Source organism: Anneissia japonica, unplaced genomic scaffold, assembly GCF_011630105.1.
Source record: "Anneissia japonica isolate Jap-2015-1 unplaced genomic scaffold, ASM1163010v1 scaffold142_len1259957_cov175, whole genome shotgun sequence".
In the NCBI taxonomy this organism is placed as follows: domain Eukaryota; kingdom Metazoa; phylum Echinodermata; class Crinoidea; order Comatulida; family Comatulidae; genus Anneissia; species Anneissia japonica.
The window spans coordinates 987071-1006411 of NW_022684560.1; the positions used below are offsets into that span (position 1 = coordinate 987071).

A 19341-nucleotide genomic window follows, 5' to 3' on the forward strand; every position below is an offset into this window, starting at 1 on the left:
AAACTTGACAAGTAAATACAGCAAAGATAACAATCTAAATCGAGAATATGGTGATGAGATTTACATAGATTAATAATAAAATCAGGGTCTGTGATAAAATAAATAAATTTATGATGTAAACAATATACAATAAAATAGAATAATTGAAGTTGCAATTTACTAAAAATAACACAAGTTTATTCTGGGTATCACTATTAAGATATAGTAGTAAACAGAATATTATCAAATAGATAACAGACTAAACATATAACATCCTTCAAAATCAAGAACTGAAGATGAGCAACGCACTTTCGCCAGATCTACAGAAAATAGAGAAGATTTAATGTCATTCAAGAAAAATAAGGAAATGAAAACAGTCGAGTTAAATGGCCGAGCGGTTAAGGCAGGGGAACTGCAACCTACAGGCATAATACCAGCGCTGGTTCAAACAGCCCGCTCTCCTATGTTTCTGGTGGTGGAACAAATAAGGACTATAAACCGTAGGCCCAATGTACACAATTAGCTCATTTGCACTTTAAAGAACTTAGTACATCTTTCAAGATGTCCCGGTGTACTGGTCCATACAGACCCTGTTGTGGACAGACAAAAGTAGCTGGTACCACCTTACCAGGTAGCTCAGACACAAAGAGACCCTGGGAAAAATAAAGTTACTGTACAAGCTTTGAGGCTCTGGTGAAAAGCGCTACAGTATAAATCCAACTATTATTATTATCATTATCATTATCATTATCATTATTATTATTAAGATGGGCAAGGCACATTAATAGGACTACTGCCAAAAGACAGAATCAGATTTAATTTTAGTTCATTTCAAAAATTAATTAATTATTAATATTAAATAACAGATGTTTACTATATAATTCTAACATAAAAAGGTTGATGTTACTGGTCCATTCACTTCACTTATCCTTACAACAAGTGATGGGAACCGAGGAGGCAAACACCTGTAAGGTGGCCCCGGAGCTAAACTTTTACTCCTACTTACTATCACCTAATTTGGTTTTCTATTTTATGAATTAAATATTGTTGTTCATTTAATCTTGCGTACATGATGGATCCGAAATGTTCATATTTTTTGCCATTAAATTTTGTATTAAAAATATTCAATAAGTTGAATTCATTCCTTGAAAAAATATTTCATAATCACACAGCTAGCATGATACGCTCCTTTTATCAGCATCTTGTCATCCAGGTTTAAAACCAATCAGACTTTCCAAACTCCGGTTATAAAATAAAAAATTAATATTCCTACAGTATTGCAAACAACATCACCAATAGCAACCAAAAGCCTCTATTGAGCATGTTCCTTCGAGAGAAGAAAAAAATTAATTAATATATGAATGGATGCATGCGCACAATAATTTAATTTTGAGATGGTAAGTTTTTACATATTTTCTATGTGAACATTGTTAATACACTGTTATACATGACTGTGTATTAACAATGTTCACATTGTTAATACACTGTTATACATGACTGATGTGTGTTTACCTGCATCATGTTATTAATCAACATTTTCTGTCATCATAATCTACAGGCTGCTGCACTAGCTATCTGTAAATTGATTTAACGATACACAATTTTCACTGAACTTGAACGCTATTATCTTTAATTGGATGTTGCTTGCTAGTCTTTCATAAGATAAACAATACTTTTTCACAAATAAGTATTTCCCTGTTTGGATTCTTTGCAGATATTATTCTCCTGAAGATTGAGGTAACTCAATCAAGACATTCTCAGCAAACAACATTTCTTTTCAGAACTATCTACATGGTGTACCACAAGCATTAAATATAATATTTTTATTTAAGGTTATATATATCATTACTGTTATACTATTCTTTATATTTTAAAGAATTAACTGCCTGAATTTAAAGATCATTCTGTTAATATGCGTAATCTGTTGGATAATTTTTTTTTTTTTTTTTTTGGTTATGTTTTTTTTTAATAGGAATTTAAATATGAATAGACATATATATATATATTTATATAAAAGGGCATGTTATATATTCAAAGAAATGAAAAGTTGGTATATAAATATAACCTATATAAAACACAGAGGTGTTTGCTTAAAAATATAATATAATATTACCTCAGGTACAGATAATGGCCTATGGTCAAAAGTCTAATAAAATGTTTAATATTTTTATTATCTTAATTTTATTTATCTACATAGACCTACTTATTAAAGCATATACTTATCAGGGGTTTGATTTTTCTGTATTGATCACATTGCTACATTTTCCTAATTGATGGAATCAATGTATCCTTCTGTAGTCCCTGTAGTTTAACCGTTAACATCACACGTTTTACCTCTGGGGCACAGTAACTCCTAGTACATAATCTCGAACAATATTTCAATGTCATCATAACTAATTCATAGATTTTAATGAGAATGGGACAAGTAATTTTACATGTTTTCTTAGTATCAATTTTTGATAATAATTGTTGTGACAATTACTAAAAAATAACTCAAGAATGTAGTAACCTAGTATACCATAACGTTTAAATCTGTGTATTTCCTCATTATTTTAGTCTTTTATACAAACCTTAATCATTAGGCCTATTGCATCACATTGTGTACCTCAAGTGCTTAGAATAAATTACACATGGTTGGTTTTCATTGCTAGCAAATCATTTTAGTTCAGAAAGCATTTGGTACAGCATCCTCTGTAATGATGAAAAAAGTCATTCTTTGAAACTCTAGAGGGCTTTTAGAAAAAAAAAATTTGACATTGGTTGGGATACAATGCTTTTAACTTCAAGTTTTGTGCGGATGCTTCTCTTCTTAACAGTTCCTACAACTAAATTGTATTTGTCCGTTCTTCTCAAATCCATCTTTTAAGTTCCGATTAATTTGCATAAATACTATACTAGGTACAATGTTTTAATATGATGAAAAAAAAAGTCACACTTCTTCAAACTCTAGAGGGCATTAGAATAGCAATTTTAACACTGGTTGGGATAACTTCTTTTTATACTGTAATACCGTAAAATTACTTTTGCATTGTAATTCTTTGATTACTAATTTTCTTGACACAAACACCTACATTTTTGTGATCTTTTAATTTTTACCAATTTCATAAATCATTTAGGATTATAAAAATACAAGGTTATCAAAATGTTTTGATTGGCAGCTTACAGTGACATCCACAGTCACTAGTTATACCCCTATACATAAACAAAATAGTAACAGCATTCCGAATCTGACCTACATGTGATTTGCCGTAGTAAATGGCATTCCGAGAACATTGCATAAATACCCATTTAACATTCTTATTTGGATATAGAATCTAAATTGCATCAATAAAAAATAATAATAATGTGACATTTATATAGCGCATCACAATAAACTGCCTCCATGTACTTTACAATGTTATCCTTGGTCACCGAACCAAACACCTATGGAGCACATCCTGAGATCCCTGGGGAGCACAATTCCATAAGCAGCTAGAATCAGTGCTTGAATCAGTGACTGATAGATTGATTAATTGATTGACTGACTAATTTGATTGATTGAAGTCCATTTTAAAATTTTATTTGGATCTAAAACCTACAAAAAGATCAACAAACATTTTTAAAGGGACATCAAAATACCCGATCTGTCCTATTACTACATACATTCCACTCAATATCATGCATCTACCACAGGCCGATCAAGAACACTGTATTGTTAACTATTTTATATCATTGCAAAGCGAATCAAAGCTCTTGTTTGTTGGGTGTCTTGTGAAAATTTATGGCTAAAAAGTAAACGTAAAGATACAATAGGAGAATAACCCACAACTTGCAGCTTCATTGTGCTGAATTGCTTTGGGCGTGTTCCAAGACTACCTAGCAGCCGTAAAGAGGCACTTATAGTAGCTACATGTGTACATCATTCCACAGCGACTATATATCATTCCACAATGACTATATAAATCTTTGGTAGATGAAACAGTGGATGGATGAAATATTAAGCGGTTCATAGCACCATAATTCATTCACCTGCATCTCTTAATATAATTAGCTTTTCTCCTTAAAAATAAATTAACAGAGATATATTTAATGGTGATATTATGTGACATCCAAGGTAGAGCTTCTTGTGTTATACAGTATTATATACTCAAAACAAGGACAAAAAATAAAAAAAACTAAATTCAAATTTCTAAATAACTTACAACTAAAAGTTCACTACGTTCCATCATAATTATTTTGTTAATTGCCACTTGATTGCCTCAAATAAAAAGATCTGATGCAATTTTGGAGCCTTAACGGTAGATTGATGTTCAATTATGTCACCAATGAAGCATACATAGAAATGTAGAGTATGTTGGATAGGTGTATGATGCAAAGTTCATACAATGGAAATCAAAGTGTAATAACCTTACAATCAAGTATGCGCCGTCAAAACAGAGCACAGTACTATAAAAGCTGGGCACTCGCTAGCTAGCTAGCTAGAGAACGCAATGCCACGATGCGTTGGCACAAAATTCCATATTTTTCTCTGGGCATTGTTTTTAATGACATCAAGTTCAGACTGACACCAAAAATTTGTATGACGCAGTTAAGCGCCGGGCTTAATGTTGATCACTATGAAATCGATATCAGAAAATCAAAAAAAATGTTCAAAAGTTACAGAATACAAAGAAAACCAAACCTACATTGATTATATCAATACCACTTTTTCTTCAAACTGTCAAAAAGTAAAAATTTCTAATAAAATTCAAGAGTTACAATGAAAGTCCTGTACTGTAAAAGGAGTAACTTGTAACCTACTAAAAAAATGTACCCACAACTAAATTTGATTTTTATCTACCTCTAATTTTCTTATCTTATGACTATTTTAATAAAGACACTAACTACTATAACCATCTAGGTTTGCTGTAACTCAACCCTCTCTGTCTTCAACACTCTGCATTAAGCAATGTCAAATTGTTAAAAACAGCCTTAAAATGATGATTTTTTTGCTTTAAGCTTCTGGGTTGATTTATACAAAAAAATAAATTTCTTTTTGGAATATGAGTATCTAGATCTCGACCCAAATACATCCTACGCTCATTATTAGTCTTATAGCTAATCCCCTATGCAATAATTTTGAATACATTATTTTTGTCGACAATAATTAAGGCATCTCTGACTTCTCATAGGTAATTTTGTAGTAAATGTTACAGATATCGGTTGATATGGGGATAGGTTATATGGTTCAAATAGTTTTCTTATTGGGATCCTAGGAATTTCCTTGGAGAAATTAGTGTTCCATTTATTAACAGAAATTCTAACCTAAAAAGTGCCATAAAACACATATCCGGGTTCATGCCTCCCATAGGGGAAGGTGTTTTCAAAACAAAAATCTCACTACTGCAAATTTGTACAACAATAGTTCTGTATTATTACAAGCTTTTCTGTACAGTACTATGTTTCACCTTCCAGTATGCAGTAGGCATGATGTCCTTCATAACATTTGAATGAACGAGTATACATCTGAGTACAGTAAATTTAGCTGTGTGCATTAAGAGAGTATATCAAATGCACTGTAGGCATAAGTGTTCTATTATGAAACACTGTTTATAAAAGTACATTCAAAAGTAATTCTGTATAGGTACACTCACCGATTACAGGATGGAACAATGTTTATAAATCTCTTTTTTGAGTTGCTTTTGTTATGAGAAAAAAAAACGATTGTGGGGGAAGGAATAACAGCATAAATCCTTCTCCCCATATGCATTGACACTGAATTGGAAAGCAAGCACCTTAACCCGAAACTACAGCTCTACTTCTACTGTAGAAGTATAGCCATATAAAATAATCCTATCATCTACTTCTCTTCTACTGCAGGTGATGTTATAAGGTTGTTATAGATGTTCTATGTGTACATGATGTGATAGAGTAAATGAGGCAATACTCTGCATCATAAATAGCAGCCTAGTTAATGAAAAATCTTAATGATTATCTTCTCATTTGAGATCGAGAAATGAAGATGTTTACATTTTAACATAAAAAACAGAATTAATATTGTCCTAAATTTGACAAATTATCATTTGCGATTATATACATGTTGTAAGATTTCCCTCAATTGTTATTATGATTATTTAAAAACCTTTGAAGAAAATGAACACACATTTGTTTTAATACTAAAAAGTTTTTAGTATTAAAAACAAATAATGGGTGTTTATTTGCCTCAAAGGTTTTCAAATAATCATAACAATTGAGGGAAATCTTACAGTTTTTAAAACTGTATCAGAGTGATTATGAATGTTTGCCTCAAATTACATGTCATTTTAATACAACTAAATATACTACAAGCCTACTGACCACTTAGCATTCTGTATTTGTATAGCAGCAGTCAAAGGTTAAAACCTACCAATCAGGAGGCAGGCCAGGCAATACATTCATTATTGATGAGAAACATATACAGGCAATGTTAAAGAATACATGCAATATTCAATATCAATATTATTTTATACTACCGGTATTCAAACATTTTTAGTTTTATTATGTTGTAAATTATCAACTTTTATAGCTTATTCAATTTCATCTTTTTTATGGTTTTGGGATACAAATCTTGAATTGAAAACATAAGCCTAGGGATGTATGTATACTACTATTGCAGCGATGCCTTTTATATTAAAATTTAAAACAAACATTGACAAACAAATTACAAATATGAACAACTCAACAATACAAAACCATGTAATTAGTAGATTTGAACAGGTGTAGAGATGAAGCATACAGTCTACAAAAAACTGATCGCTAAAAATAAATGAAAGAAATTAATTGTTTTTTTTTAAATTTGTTAGCTGCTTTTCCTAATTTTTCTATTTTTAATTTATAAAAGAAAATAAATGATTTGAATGAAAAAGGGGAAAAAACTCACAAAAAACCCCCTCATTATTTAGCTTTGTATACCAAACTATAAATTTCCTTTGATACTTGAAATTAATTGGAGTATTTGGTTTTATCTTGATTGATACAGTAATCAAGTGTAACAAATTATATAGCAATTATTCTATAGCAAAGAGTATGGCCAGTTGCCATTAAGTGTATGGCTGACTATCATTTACAGCAAGCCAACATCAAAGGCTAAGCACTTTACATTCATATAGCATTCAAATATGTTAATGTTTCAATTTAATGTTTCATTCAAAACGTATTATACTTTCAACGAGGCAATCTTTAGTAACTAAATCCATATTAAATGTTTCTGAGCACAAAATAAAAAAATTAAAAAACTGAAGTTAAATCATATGTAATAGCAATAGACTGTAACAAAAATTACTATAACAATTTTATACTAAATTCTCCATCAATGCTGGCTATCCATACTAAAGTAATAATTACTGATGACTACCTAGATGCCACTACTGGCCTGAACTAGTAAGGTCCTTAAAGATGTGATATTATAAGCTATATAATCAATACATACAACAAACTAAAAAATCTATGAAAATAGCAATATATATATATTTTTTAAAGACATTGCCTTCAGAAACTGAGCAGGAAAGCACGTATGCGCAACCTTGGCCAATTTTTGACAAAAGATTTGTTAATAGTTACCAAACCACCAATCAGCAAATGAGTGCTTCTACAATTTTACTATCCATTTTTTTTTGTCACATTGTTTCTTTGTAAATAAAAATAACAACAATGTAAAAATAGCGTAGTATTTAAACAAAAATATTCTGAATAATATTTAACAATCTCTATGTATCAAATGCGGTTGCCATAAAAGAAAAGGCCATATTACTGTACTTGTACTTCATCATTCACTTTGCAAATTTCACTTTAATTATACTGTACTTATTACACTTCAATAGATTATGCACTGGGTTTTCCCATTTTCTTTTAGAGTAATTTGAAAATCAAAATATTAAAAATAATTTTTTTTGTTAAAGTTTAATTTCAAATAATAAAAGGCCCATGACCAAACTGCATATTCATGCTTTAATTAACGTAAAACAAGTTTTTTTAAAAATAAGAACAAAAAAAAAAGTAAAAATATTGGATTTAGAGTACATAGAGTATGTAATCATTACAAGAAATCTTATGTGGAAATGCAGCAACATTTCAGAAGGCTTTGAATTAAACAACATGGAATACATCGTGGTTGACTGAAGTGAATGGGAAGAAAGACTGTCAAGTTTAATTAACATGATGGGTCCATTTTTTTTTGTTTTTTAATACTGATGTAATTTTAAATTATCCAGTTTATTGGTGGAGGGGGAACACTCCCCTCCCCTTTTTGGTTCTTGGTGGTTTTTGGCACACCTGCATACTGTAGACACACCTGCATAAGAAAATGCAGCAATTCAACCATTGGCTGCAAATTTAAATTTTTTAAACTTTTCAGTATGTTGTAGATAACTTTTGTTTAAATTTAACAGTTACTTATACTTTCTTTTGTTTTTCTATTGCTTTTAAATCTTTCTTTTGTTGTAGTACTTTAAGGACACAATCTCTTGGAAGACTAACTTCTTAAAAAAAAAAAAAACACTGTATGAATCTCCATGAATAATAAAATTATTATTTTTATTATATTTATAGAAAGTAAGAGTAAATAGTTATGGCAATCATTAATGTGACAATAATGCGTCCGGAAAAATTCCACCCGTTCCCTACTTAATATTCCTAACAGACACCATGACAATTGTTCTAATTTTCATCTCATGTATAGTATATTAAATAATTCCTGTGACCTCTAGGTACATTTTCTTACTTCTATGATCCAAAGGTTAAAACAAAAGGGTGCTTTCATCGAACGACATAAACGCAAGCAATCCAAATGTATGATGGGTGACAATGTTTAAAATAACGTTAATATGCCGAAAAATCCCTATCTCCGAGGTTTATTAAGTCATTATGCAAGAATGGAATCATGCATCCGTTTTTTCTGAAAACTTGTAATGTGTCTTGTCGCACACAAAAAGCAATTTGGAAACCTTCACTGTATCATCCATCATCTACATGTTGCTACCATAATAAGCCAACCAATACAGGAAAGCATAAACAACTGAGCAATGGCAAACCCTTTTGATAATACTTTTGATAATACTATTACCCTACCTGACATGTTATCATAATAAATAATCAGAACGTTCCCAAATACTTGCAAAAAAAACTTGCTAGTGATTTGGGGGCAATCGAACGCTTTTGTTCATGTATAATATTTTAATAATGGAAAGCAATAAATATTACCAAACTTATAAAGCTTGAATAATTTCATCTAGTTTTTCTTGCGTAAAAGAAAAAAAAGGCATTTAACCATAGATGTACTACTACTACTGTATATATCACTGGAGATAATAACAATTTAAAATATTTATTTTAAATATATTTAAAACTCCATATTTGAATTACATATTCTTAAATTGGCTGGTTCGTAGGATTTTTGTAGGATGGAAAATGTCTTCAAATCAACAAAAACTCTTTTTTTTTTCAATCTGTTTCTCATTGAAAGTTAATAAATGATCCTTTTAAATAAGCTATTATATTTAATTACATTTTTTAGGTTTTTTCCCAATATTTTTCACCAGACAGTGTAGAGTATCTTTAAAATAAATGATGAGTTACATCATGAGAATCCAGAATTATATTAAATTACATCTTGCATCATGTCAGTATCTTCCCTTCAATCAGATCAGGTTTCTTCATGTCATTATGAGCAATTTCAAGAATTATTACCTCTTGAACAACTAGACATTCCTCTAGTGATTACACGGCGGCAGTGGAAAGGGAAGACTGAATCATAGCGCAAGATGGCTTATAATAAAGATCGAATCACAACATAAGATACAGTATGATATGTGAACAGACCGTACTAGATAACAGTAAGCTGATCAGAATTGCTAATGACCCATTAAATTACATGCTAATTTCGGCTGAGAGAATGTTAAAGCAATTTTACCAAAATTATATCATTGTGTCTTTGGAGACCATCAGGCAGTAACGGTAAGGAATTAAAGAAATTCAATAACAACATTAAACATTGTCATTTAAAAGTGATAATATATTTAAAATATTTAATTTACATTATTTCAAGATAATTGCTCTCAAAAACAAGCAAAAGGACTACAAAAGGCCCTCCTACTGGTGCCCATAACAGTGAGGTTTATGTACAGTACAATTACCCTCTTGATATCTGGGACAATAATAATAATATCCAAGGAGTGGGGCATAGCAAAAGGTCATCACTGGAATCCTATAACCTATAAAAACTATATGAAGCATGAACTTGCTGCTAGCCCACCAATCAATCAATTAAAACATTCAAAGCACTGGTTTCTATAGTAAAATTGTGTTCAATGTGCTTTGACAACAGCTAAACAGAAAGTGCTCTACGTTTTCAGTCTTTACCTAAAGGCGGTTTTCCACTAGGCAGATTTATTTGCATGACACGAAAAGTTTTCGCCGCGAAAAAATTCACGTCAGCGCTTAAGTTATTTTTCACTAGATGAGCAAAAAGGTTTTTCAATGCAAACATTGATGCTGCACTCATACAATCATCGATTCGGTTGCTCACTGGGTGCAATAAAAATCTTTCCAGAGCTCTGATTGGCTGCTCATTATTTTGCTTCGCAAAAAGTAGAAACTGTTCAAACTCCAAAATTCGGCGAAGCGAACCAACAGTGACGGACTCGTCCTTGAGAATTAAACTGTGGATGCGTACAATGGTATGCTTCCAATTCACATGAACAAATTCGCCTTGTGGAAAACCAGCTTAGTGTGTGTTGCAACCTTAAATATTACTGCACATCCGATAGATGCAAACAATATTGTTATTAGGTGAGGAAAACCGCATTTTAATTGCTATAATTTTCAATCAAAAGCTAAAGCTATACCCTACTTACAATTGTAAAGAATAAAATATAAAAACAATAAATACATTAGCAATATGAAATAAATCACTGCATACTCAAGAGCATTACTGGAACTGGTAACATAAATTAAGCTATAAAGCTAGTGCATTATGTTAACTGTGATTGTATCAGGAAGTATTCGCAAAGCACATACTATAAAGGTTCCTCTAGGAGACAACCTGTCACCTTCTCTACTCAAGCAGTTCTTAGCGTAAGCCCCAGAGACATCAGAAACATGTACAGAAATAAACACAACAACAATTAATCTTCAGTTAAAAATATGCTGAAAAAATTATTTAAATAACAGAAAATAAAAAGAAAAACAACTAGACCATCTGAAATGGGTTTCTTTTTGACACTTATAAATGAAAGATTACATTTTGATTTGGTACACACATGCACTAAGAATTGCCAATAGTGAATATATCAATCACTGCCCTACTTGTAGGTGACATTTCCTTTCACAAGACAAACATACACATTACAATGCTTTACACAATCTAATTCTCAATGAGGCTTTGGGAGTGGAGTTGTTTTGGTTGCAAGAACAAATCCTGTCAACACTCACAGTAAACCCTAGGACTGGATGGCAAGCATCTTTCATTCCCAACCTATTTAACTCCACTAGTAATTAACGTAATTGTAAAGAGAATGATAAATCTTATTTGAGATGCTCATATGTATAATTGTGAGAAAAGACAGAAGAAAAATATTAATATTCTTCTACATTAAATATATTAAATAACAGGGCATTCTAAAAAATTCTAAAACACATCTATAATTTTATTAGCCTCAAATTTAGATGCTTAGTAACTTTCGAAATTTACAAGGATACTAAAATAGATGTATTTCCGAGGAAGTTATAAAAGGAAAATGTTACACATATAAATGGACACATAAATTTAGAAAGGCAGAGAATCACAAAACAATTGAAGAGGCAAATACAAGAAGACATTTGCAACGGGTGCGGACGTGTTAAGATTATCTGGTAATTTGCACAATTTGCAATCAAATAAGTAGAACGTAAAGTAAAACAACCATGACTGAAATCACACTGAGGTACAGTCTCCACAAATAGAAAAGGACACAGAACAGATTATAGGTTAATTGGCGAAACACAATTAACCATACTACAGGACATAAAATTACTTAAATAATGGAAAGCATCAAGTTGGAGTACAAAGAGGAAATTATTTAATGATAATGGTGAGAATGAATGAAATTTTGTATATTTACAATTACTGAATTAAAACAACAGAAAATCTATTATTATCATTAATCTTATATTATATTTGATCAATATATTGTATGTATGCTATGTATGTACGAGTTACTCCACATCTTAGTATACTTTAGATTGTTTCATTTTTCAATCATTTTAAATACAGAATTTACGCCTTACAATTTTACTACATTTTATCCTGTGAAAATAATCAAATTGTATATTTTTGTCATTTAAAGAAAATCATTATTTTATAAAAAGTTGTCTTTATTACCATGTTTTATTATTCACACTTTGAATGTACAGTACATTGCTGAACGGTTGTAACCTTTTATATATTGTTTCATGTATACTTTAAAATGTAAAGATGTTTAGTATAGGAGAGCTACTTAATAGTGCATATACTTTGGCAATTTTGGTAATGAACAATATAACACCCTTTTTGTCTTGTTTCGCTTTACCTCGATATTGATTTAATAAAATGAAATGAATCACCCACGGCTGCCATGTATAATTGAATAAATATGATTGAATTCCATTTTATTTTTGTAAAAGAAAATTAACAATTTAAATTAAGTTTGAATATTGCTATACAATTATATAATTGTCCTAGGAGATGTTTAGCATACGCGATGTCAAGTGCAACGTTATTAAGGAATGTTCTGGTACGCAGTTTAGTAAATGTGCTACGTGTATTCCTGTAATATGAATGCAATTACTTTTCAAGGAACTTGCACTTAATAAAGACTTAGAAAGAATAATCTATAGAAATAATAAACCTTGAAGTAGATAATGATAGAGCTATGCGGCAAGGATAGAGTAGCTCTCTAGTATCTATTTTACAAGTGTTACACCCGAGGCAATTCTCATTTCTTGATTAATAATATTGAAAATGTAAAATTGATATAAACACTGCCCTCTCTGGTATATCTTAAAAATATAAATGTTTATTTTTTTTTAAGTCAGCTCTGGAGGGAAAAATCTTTTGATATTTTGTACAACTGATTTTGCTAAACACAAACGAAAAACTCTGGTTTAATGATGAGATAAAGATTTTTAAAAGCGGGGAGCCTGGCAGATGATTGAAATTGATTTTATTTTCCATCTGTGACTTCATACTTACTAGTGTGTGGGTTTTTTTAGATGACAAATTTTCATTTGAATTTTTGAGGTTTATCTTTTTTGTTTGTGTTTTTTTATTTTCATGTTTACAATTCATTTAGGTGGTTATTATAATTAGATGTATCTTCTTAAATGCAATAGGAATAGCAATGTACAGTATAGATAAGTATGAAGTTAAAATTCTAAAGTGATAGATATGCAGGCTTTATATAGCTGACCACACCTTACTAACACTTTATTATGCATGCATCAAGAGATGCTGAGATAATAAACCTAGGATTTGCTGACCAAAACAAATAAGCAGTATCAAGTATAACTATCTACAAAATGTACCCAGGGAAATATCTAACCGTTTATTGGAGTAAATTCTAACAGATAACAAATCTAAAGCATGATAATTTAAGACACTCTATGTCATTCCTCAAACTTAAAAATTACTATTTTAATCTTTCCTGAACCGGTAATTATTTTAATAGTAGTCAGATTTAAATGTAAGTATATATTTTTTTTATCATTTTTTAACCATTTTTTTTTTTTTTTTTTTTGCTGCAATTATTAATTATATTTGAATCTTATCATGTTGGCCTTTTGTAAATTACAGTATGATAAATTTCAGAATTGCATTTATTTGTCTGCAAGTTATCCTAATGTTTTTACGGTATACAGTAAATATATGTTTGAATGAAATATTAAATAAACCAAACTATGAATCTGTGAATGAATGTTGGCACAAATATCCCGAAAATATGGAACAAACTATTGCTAAATGAATAATGCAGTTTACCAAACTGTTACTTGAAATTAGAAAACAAATTTATGTAAGGAGTTTTTACTGAGAAGCACTAGTTTATGCATTCAGGGAAAATTGGTATATAGACTGTATGTAATCGGCCCAATGCTCGCAGGTTTTGCTATCCCTGAAACTCAAAATTCGGGAGATGAAGGTTGGAAATATCGACCATGGCCAATTTGAAAACAAGCACGTAGTTGTTTTTTATGCTCAAAGTAAGTTTTTTTTTTTCTAGGCCAGAGGTAACATTGTAAAATTTGAAAAAGCAAAACTGCCTTTTTCGTTTGAAAATATAGGAGATTTACAAAATTCTAGAGACTATGGTAGACAAAATTTGAAAAAGCAAAATTGCCTTTTTCGTTTGAAAATATAGGAGATTTACAAAATTCTAGAGACTAGGTAGACTGTATGCAAATTTGTGAGACTCTCAATCAAATCGGAGGAGTGAAAAAAAAATCTGCACTTGCTTTGCAATCCAATAGTACTTGATTCAAATTCGGGATCACCAGTATTTTTTGGTTTTAAGAATTTATGATAATGAGAATTTTGTAGACCCATTCTGTAATAATGACATGTACCAACTTACTATTATCATTAATCCTAAAGTTATTTTATCATTTAATTATACTATGTCATTTATTATTATTATTATTATTATTATTATTATTATTATTATTATTATTATTATTATTATTATTATCATCATAAATATATTTAGGACACAGACACAAAGTATAATTACAACAAAAGAATGTATACGAGGAAAGATAAACAGTCCATTTGCTATAAATATACAAAGGATAAACCAACATGAAGAAACATTAATATCATCCAATGTAACAAAAAAAACCTTTAATACAACATACACTTAAGATATGAACATACATTTACACAATTTGTTTGATCTACAAAGATGAAGACAATTAACTGAAGAGACGCTGAATCTAAGTAGCTCTCAATTTGTACGACTTGTATCTGAATTTCTGCACGATGCATACATAAACATTGTGAACACTCGTCATATCATTTCAAAAGTCTTTGTTTGGAAATCATGTATTGCCACTGACTAGCAGGATATTGCGTGCAGTAATGTTTCATTAGCACTCAATGTTTACTATAGTACAGCAAAAAATACAGTACTGTATTCAATACTAATTTATCGGCACAAAAAATATATTTTATCTTTTATCTTTTGTAAATACATTGTTTCAATAAAGAGAAATTTTAAAAAATACTAATTATTTATATCAAATATATTTATGCGCCATAAATTTGTATTAAATATGAATCACATTTTTTTCAATTACCCTTAATTTTCATTAATATTTATTGAAATGATATATTATACTTGACTCATAAATTCTGTTTAATAAGGGTTTTTTTTAAATGCTTAATTTGTGAGACCACACAGCCATGTCACAAGATGAATAAATAAGTATTTTATTAGCATCATATATGGCATAAAGTATGTTTCTGCATCTCAAAGTATAATTATTAATTATATTTGAATCTTATCATGTTGGCCTTTTGTAAATTAGAGTATGATAAATTTAAGAATTGCATTTATTTGTCTGCAAGTTATCCTAATGTTTTTTACGGTATACAGTAAATATATGTTTGAATGAAATATTAAATAAACCAAACTATGAATCTGTGAAACAATGTTGGCACAAATATCCCGAAAATATGGAACAAACTATTGCTAAATGAATAATGCAGTTTACCAAACTGTTACTTGAAATTAGAAAACAAAATTTATGTAAAGAGTTTTTACTGAGAAGCACTAGTTTATGCATTCAGGGAAAATTGGTATAGACTGTATGTAATCGGCCCAATGCTCGCAGGTTTTGCTATCCCTGAAACTCAAAATTCGGGAGATGAAGGTTGGAAGTATCGACCATGGCCAATTTGAAATCAAGCACGTAGTTGTTTTTTATGCTCAAAGTAAGTTTTTTTTTTTTTTCTAGGCCAGAGGTAACATTGTAAAATTTGAAAAAGCAAAATTGCCTTTTTCGTTTGAAAATATAGGAGATTTACAAAATTCTAGAGACTAGGTAAACTGCATGCAAATTTGTGAGACTCTCAATCAAATCGGAGGAGTGAAAAAAAAATCTGCACTTGCTTTGCAATCCCATAGTACTTGATTCAAATTCTGGATCACCAGTATTTTTTGGTTTTAAGAATTTATGATAATGAGAATTTTGTAGATCCATTCTGTAATAATGACATACCAACTTACTATTATCATTAATCCTAAAGTTATTTTATCATTTAATTATACTATGTCATTTATTATTATTATTATTATTATTATCATTATTATTATTTATTATCATCATAAATATATTTAGGACACAGACACAAAGTATAATTACAACAAAAGAATGTATATGAAGAAAAATAAACAGTCCATTTGCTATAAATATACAAAGGATAAACCAACATGAAGAAACATTAATATCATCCAATGTCACAAAAAAAACCTTTAATACAACATACACTTAAGATATGAACATACATTTACACAATTTGTTTGATCTACAAAGATGAAGACAATTAACTGAAGAGACGCTAAATCTAAGTAGCTCTCAATTTGTACGACTTGTATCTGAATTTCTGCACGATGCATACATAAACATTGTGAACACTCGTCATATCATTTCAAAAGTCTTTGTTTGGAAATCATGTATTGCCACTGACTAGCAGGATATTGCGTGCAGTAATGTTTCATTAGCACTCAATGTTTACTATAGTACAGCAAAAAATACAGTACTGTATTCAATACTAATTTATTGGCACAAAAAATATATTTTATCTTTTATCTTTTGTAATTGTTTCAGTAAAAAGAAATTTTAAAAAATACTAATTATTTATATCAAATATATTTATGCGCCATAAATTTGTATTAAATATGAATCACATTTTTTTCAATTACCCTTAATCTTCATTAATATTTATTGAAATGATATATTACACTTGACTCATACATTCTGTTTAATAAGGTTTTTTTTAAATGCTTAATTTGTGAGACCACACAGCCATGTCACAAGATGAATAAATAAGTATTTTATTAGCATCATATATGGCATAAAGTATGTTTCTGCATCTCAAAGTATAATTCTTAAGATCAGTCTCGCATTAGGATATATTTTATAGGCATAGCGATTGCATGCAAATGTAACACTGAAATTGTAGTAGCCACTGTGTGTGCGTTAAACCGTTGAGATCTCTAGGTCCCCGGTTCAATACACCTTTCCGGAGTGTCAAACTTAACAACTGACCAATCAGAACAGTGCTATCGTCTTGTGGGACATTAGCAACAATATCCAAGGGGCGGGGCTTACCGGAAAGGTCCATTTTAATGGTGGGGATGATGATGATAAAGGTCCATGCCCATCGCTGCCTCTCCTTGTGTTTCAGCTGCAGGCTAAAATACAAGTTACAATTTAGCGCACCGTCTTTTGAATGAGACGTTTAAGCCGTTGGTCCCGTGTGCATTTATGGCCCATGTACACATTAAATAACGCACTACACTCTTCGAAAAAGAGTAGGCGATTGTCTCCCAGTGCACTGCCCAATTACCACCAGAACGACCCCACTGGAAATAAGTCTTCTTCTAGACTTTCGTGGACTATCCTTGGTGTTTACACTGGATAAATCCACTTTTAAGACTAGTTTTATTTGTCATGTCACTAGATTTCGAGCACAGATTGTTGTACTTTGGGTTAAAAAACTTTCTACAATTTTATATTGTTTTTAATAGACCCCTTTCGGTGTTTAAATTGGCCTGGAGAAGACGCTGGCGGTGCACTTCCCTGGTAGGCAAAAAAAATTGCCCAGGACAAGCAAAATGTACGGTAAATCAGAAAACTGGTTATCTTACTTTTTGTTGTGCCAAAAATACAAAAGCTACATGAATGAAATTCACATGGCACTGTTATAGGAATCGACTAAAAAAAAAATCTATTAAGAAAGTATAATTTGGCCTATCCTTGGCGATTTTTTTTGTCTACCATGGGGAATTTGCCGCAGTGTCTTCGCCGGTGTCTTTGCAATGTAAACACCGTAAGGTGTACAATCCTGTAGAGCTTTTGGCAGAGCAGCTGTGATTTGGTTTCTCAGGCTTGAGAACAGAGGTAATCTCTATCTGTGCAACTTGTGGCCTTGGGCAAGGCAACTGTGTCGCCTCTCTCCATGTAATGACTAGAAATGATCCCATCGGAGTGGAGGTTGTACCTTATTTATGTTTGCCAATTTTAATCAATGATAAGGGAAAAAATATTGTTGAATGTGCTTTGATCAGAGATTTCAAGTTTGATGAATTTCCAAGTGTCTTCTGGGCCCATCTCCAAACCAAAAGAGGGTTTTGCTCCAGACTCTGCTTGGGGGAATGTTGGGGGGTGCTAGGCATTCAAGTTCACCTTGCCTTACTGAATCCAAGAACTTCACCTCCCACCTCATAAAAAACAATGAAATCGTCACCATTACCTCCATTACCCCCTCCTCCGATCTAATTGTTTCCAGGACTGTGATTATATTGATGATTGTACTTTTGAACTAGGTACCGTAAACTGAAAATTAATTTAGAAATCAATCTCAACCTGCCATAAAGCATTCACTCTATGTAATTCACGAGCAAACCTGTGAGTTTCAAACAAGTGAAAAATAAAATACACATGGCTTGAAAATCTGTCTTACAATGCACAAATATGTCCTGCAGCAGACAATATACAGTAGGCAATTATAAATTTAATTGTGCCTTACCTTGTTCCAGGTTTCTTGGATTGTGTATCTGTTCCGTTCTTGTCCTGATTTTCTTTGTCCATTGTCCTCTACTCAGCCTCCTAAATTTCTTGTCTTCCGAGATTCTTCTAAATACTAAATCAAGAGAGAAAAAAAATCAGAGTTGATGGGTCATCATTAAAAATTCAATTAAAATTACCATTATCTATCTATTGATGTTATCATTTATTAATTATTATGATTTTTTTTTTTTAAATCTTGGGTGTTGATAGGTCATCAATAAAAATTCAATTAAATTTGACATCATTAAACTATATTTATTTATATTATCATTATTAATTACTGTGATTTAAAAAAAATATATTTATGAAAAACATGGGGAAATATACTCCAATAACAATAACAAGAATGGTTTGAAAATCTGTCTTACAATGCACAAATATGTCCTGCAGCAGATAATATACAGTAGGCAATTATAAATTTAATTGTGTCTTACCTTGTTCCAGGTTTCTTGGATTGTGTATCTGTTCCGTTCTTGTCCTGATTTTCTTTGTCCATTGTCCTCTACTCTGCCACCTAAATTTCTTGTCTTCCGAGATTCTTCTAAATACTAAATCAAGAGAGAAAAA

The 19341-nt window shown here is 30.8% G+C and overlaps 1 protein-coding gene across 6 annotated transcripts in view; it reads right to left on the bottom strand.

The window, feature by feature from the left end:
• Positions 1-19341, bottom strand: part of LOC117106800 (beta-arrestin-1-like) — an 80457-nt gene that overhangs the window by 32488 nt on the left and 28628 nt on the right. For 5 of the 6 annotated variants that reach the window (XM_033248288.1, XM_033248296.1, XM_033248258.1 and 2 more), the window contains exon 2: positions 19209-19322. In XM_033248288.1, the coding sequence (XP_033104179.1) occupies positions 19209-19270 (62 nt within the window). In that variant the 5' untranslated portion in view covers positions 19271-19322. Of the gene's footprint in view, positions 1-18733; positions 18848-19208; positions 19323-19341 lie in introns of all 6 variants that reach the window. The other variant, XM_033248274.1, reaches the window with a different exon arrangement.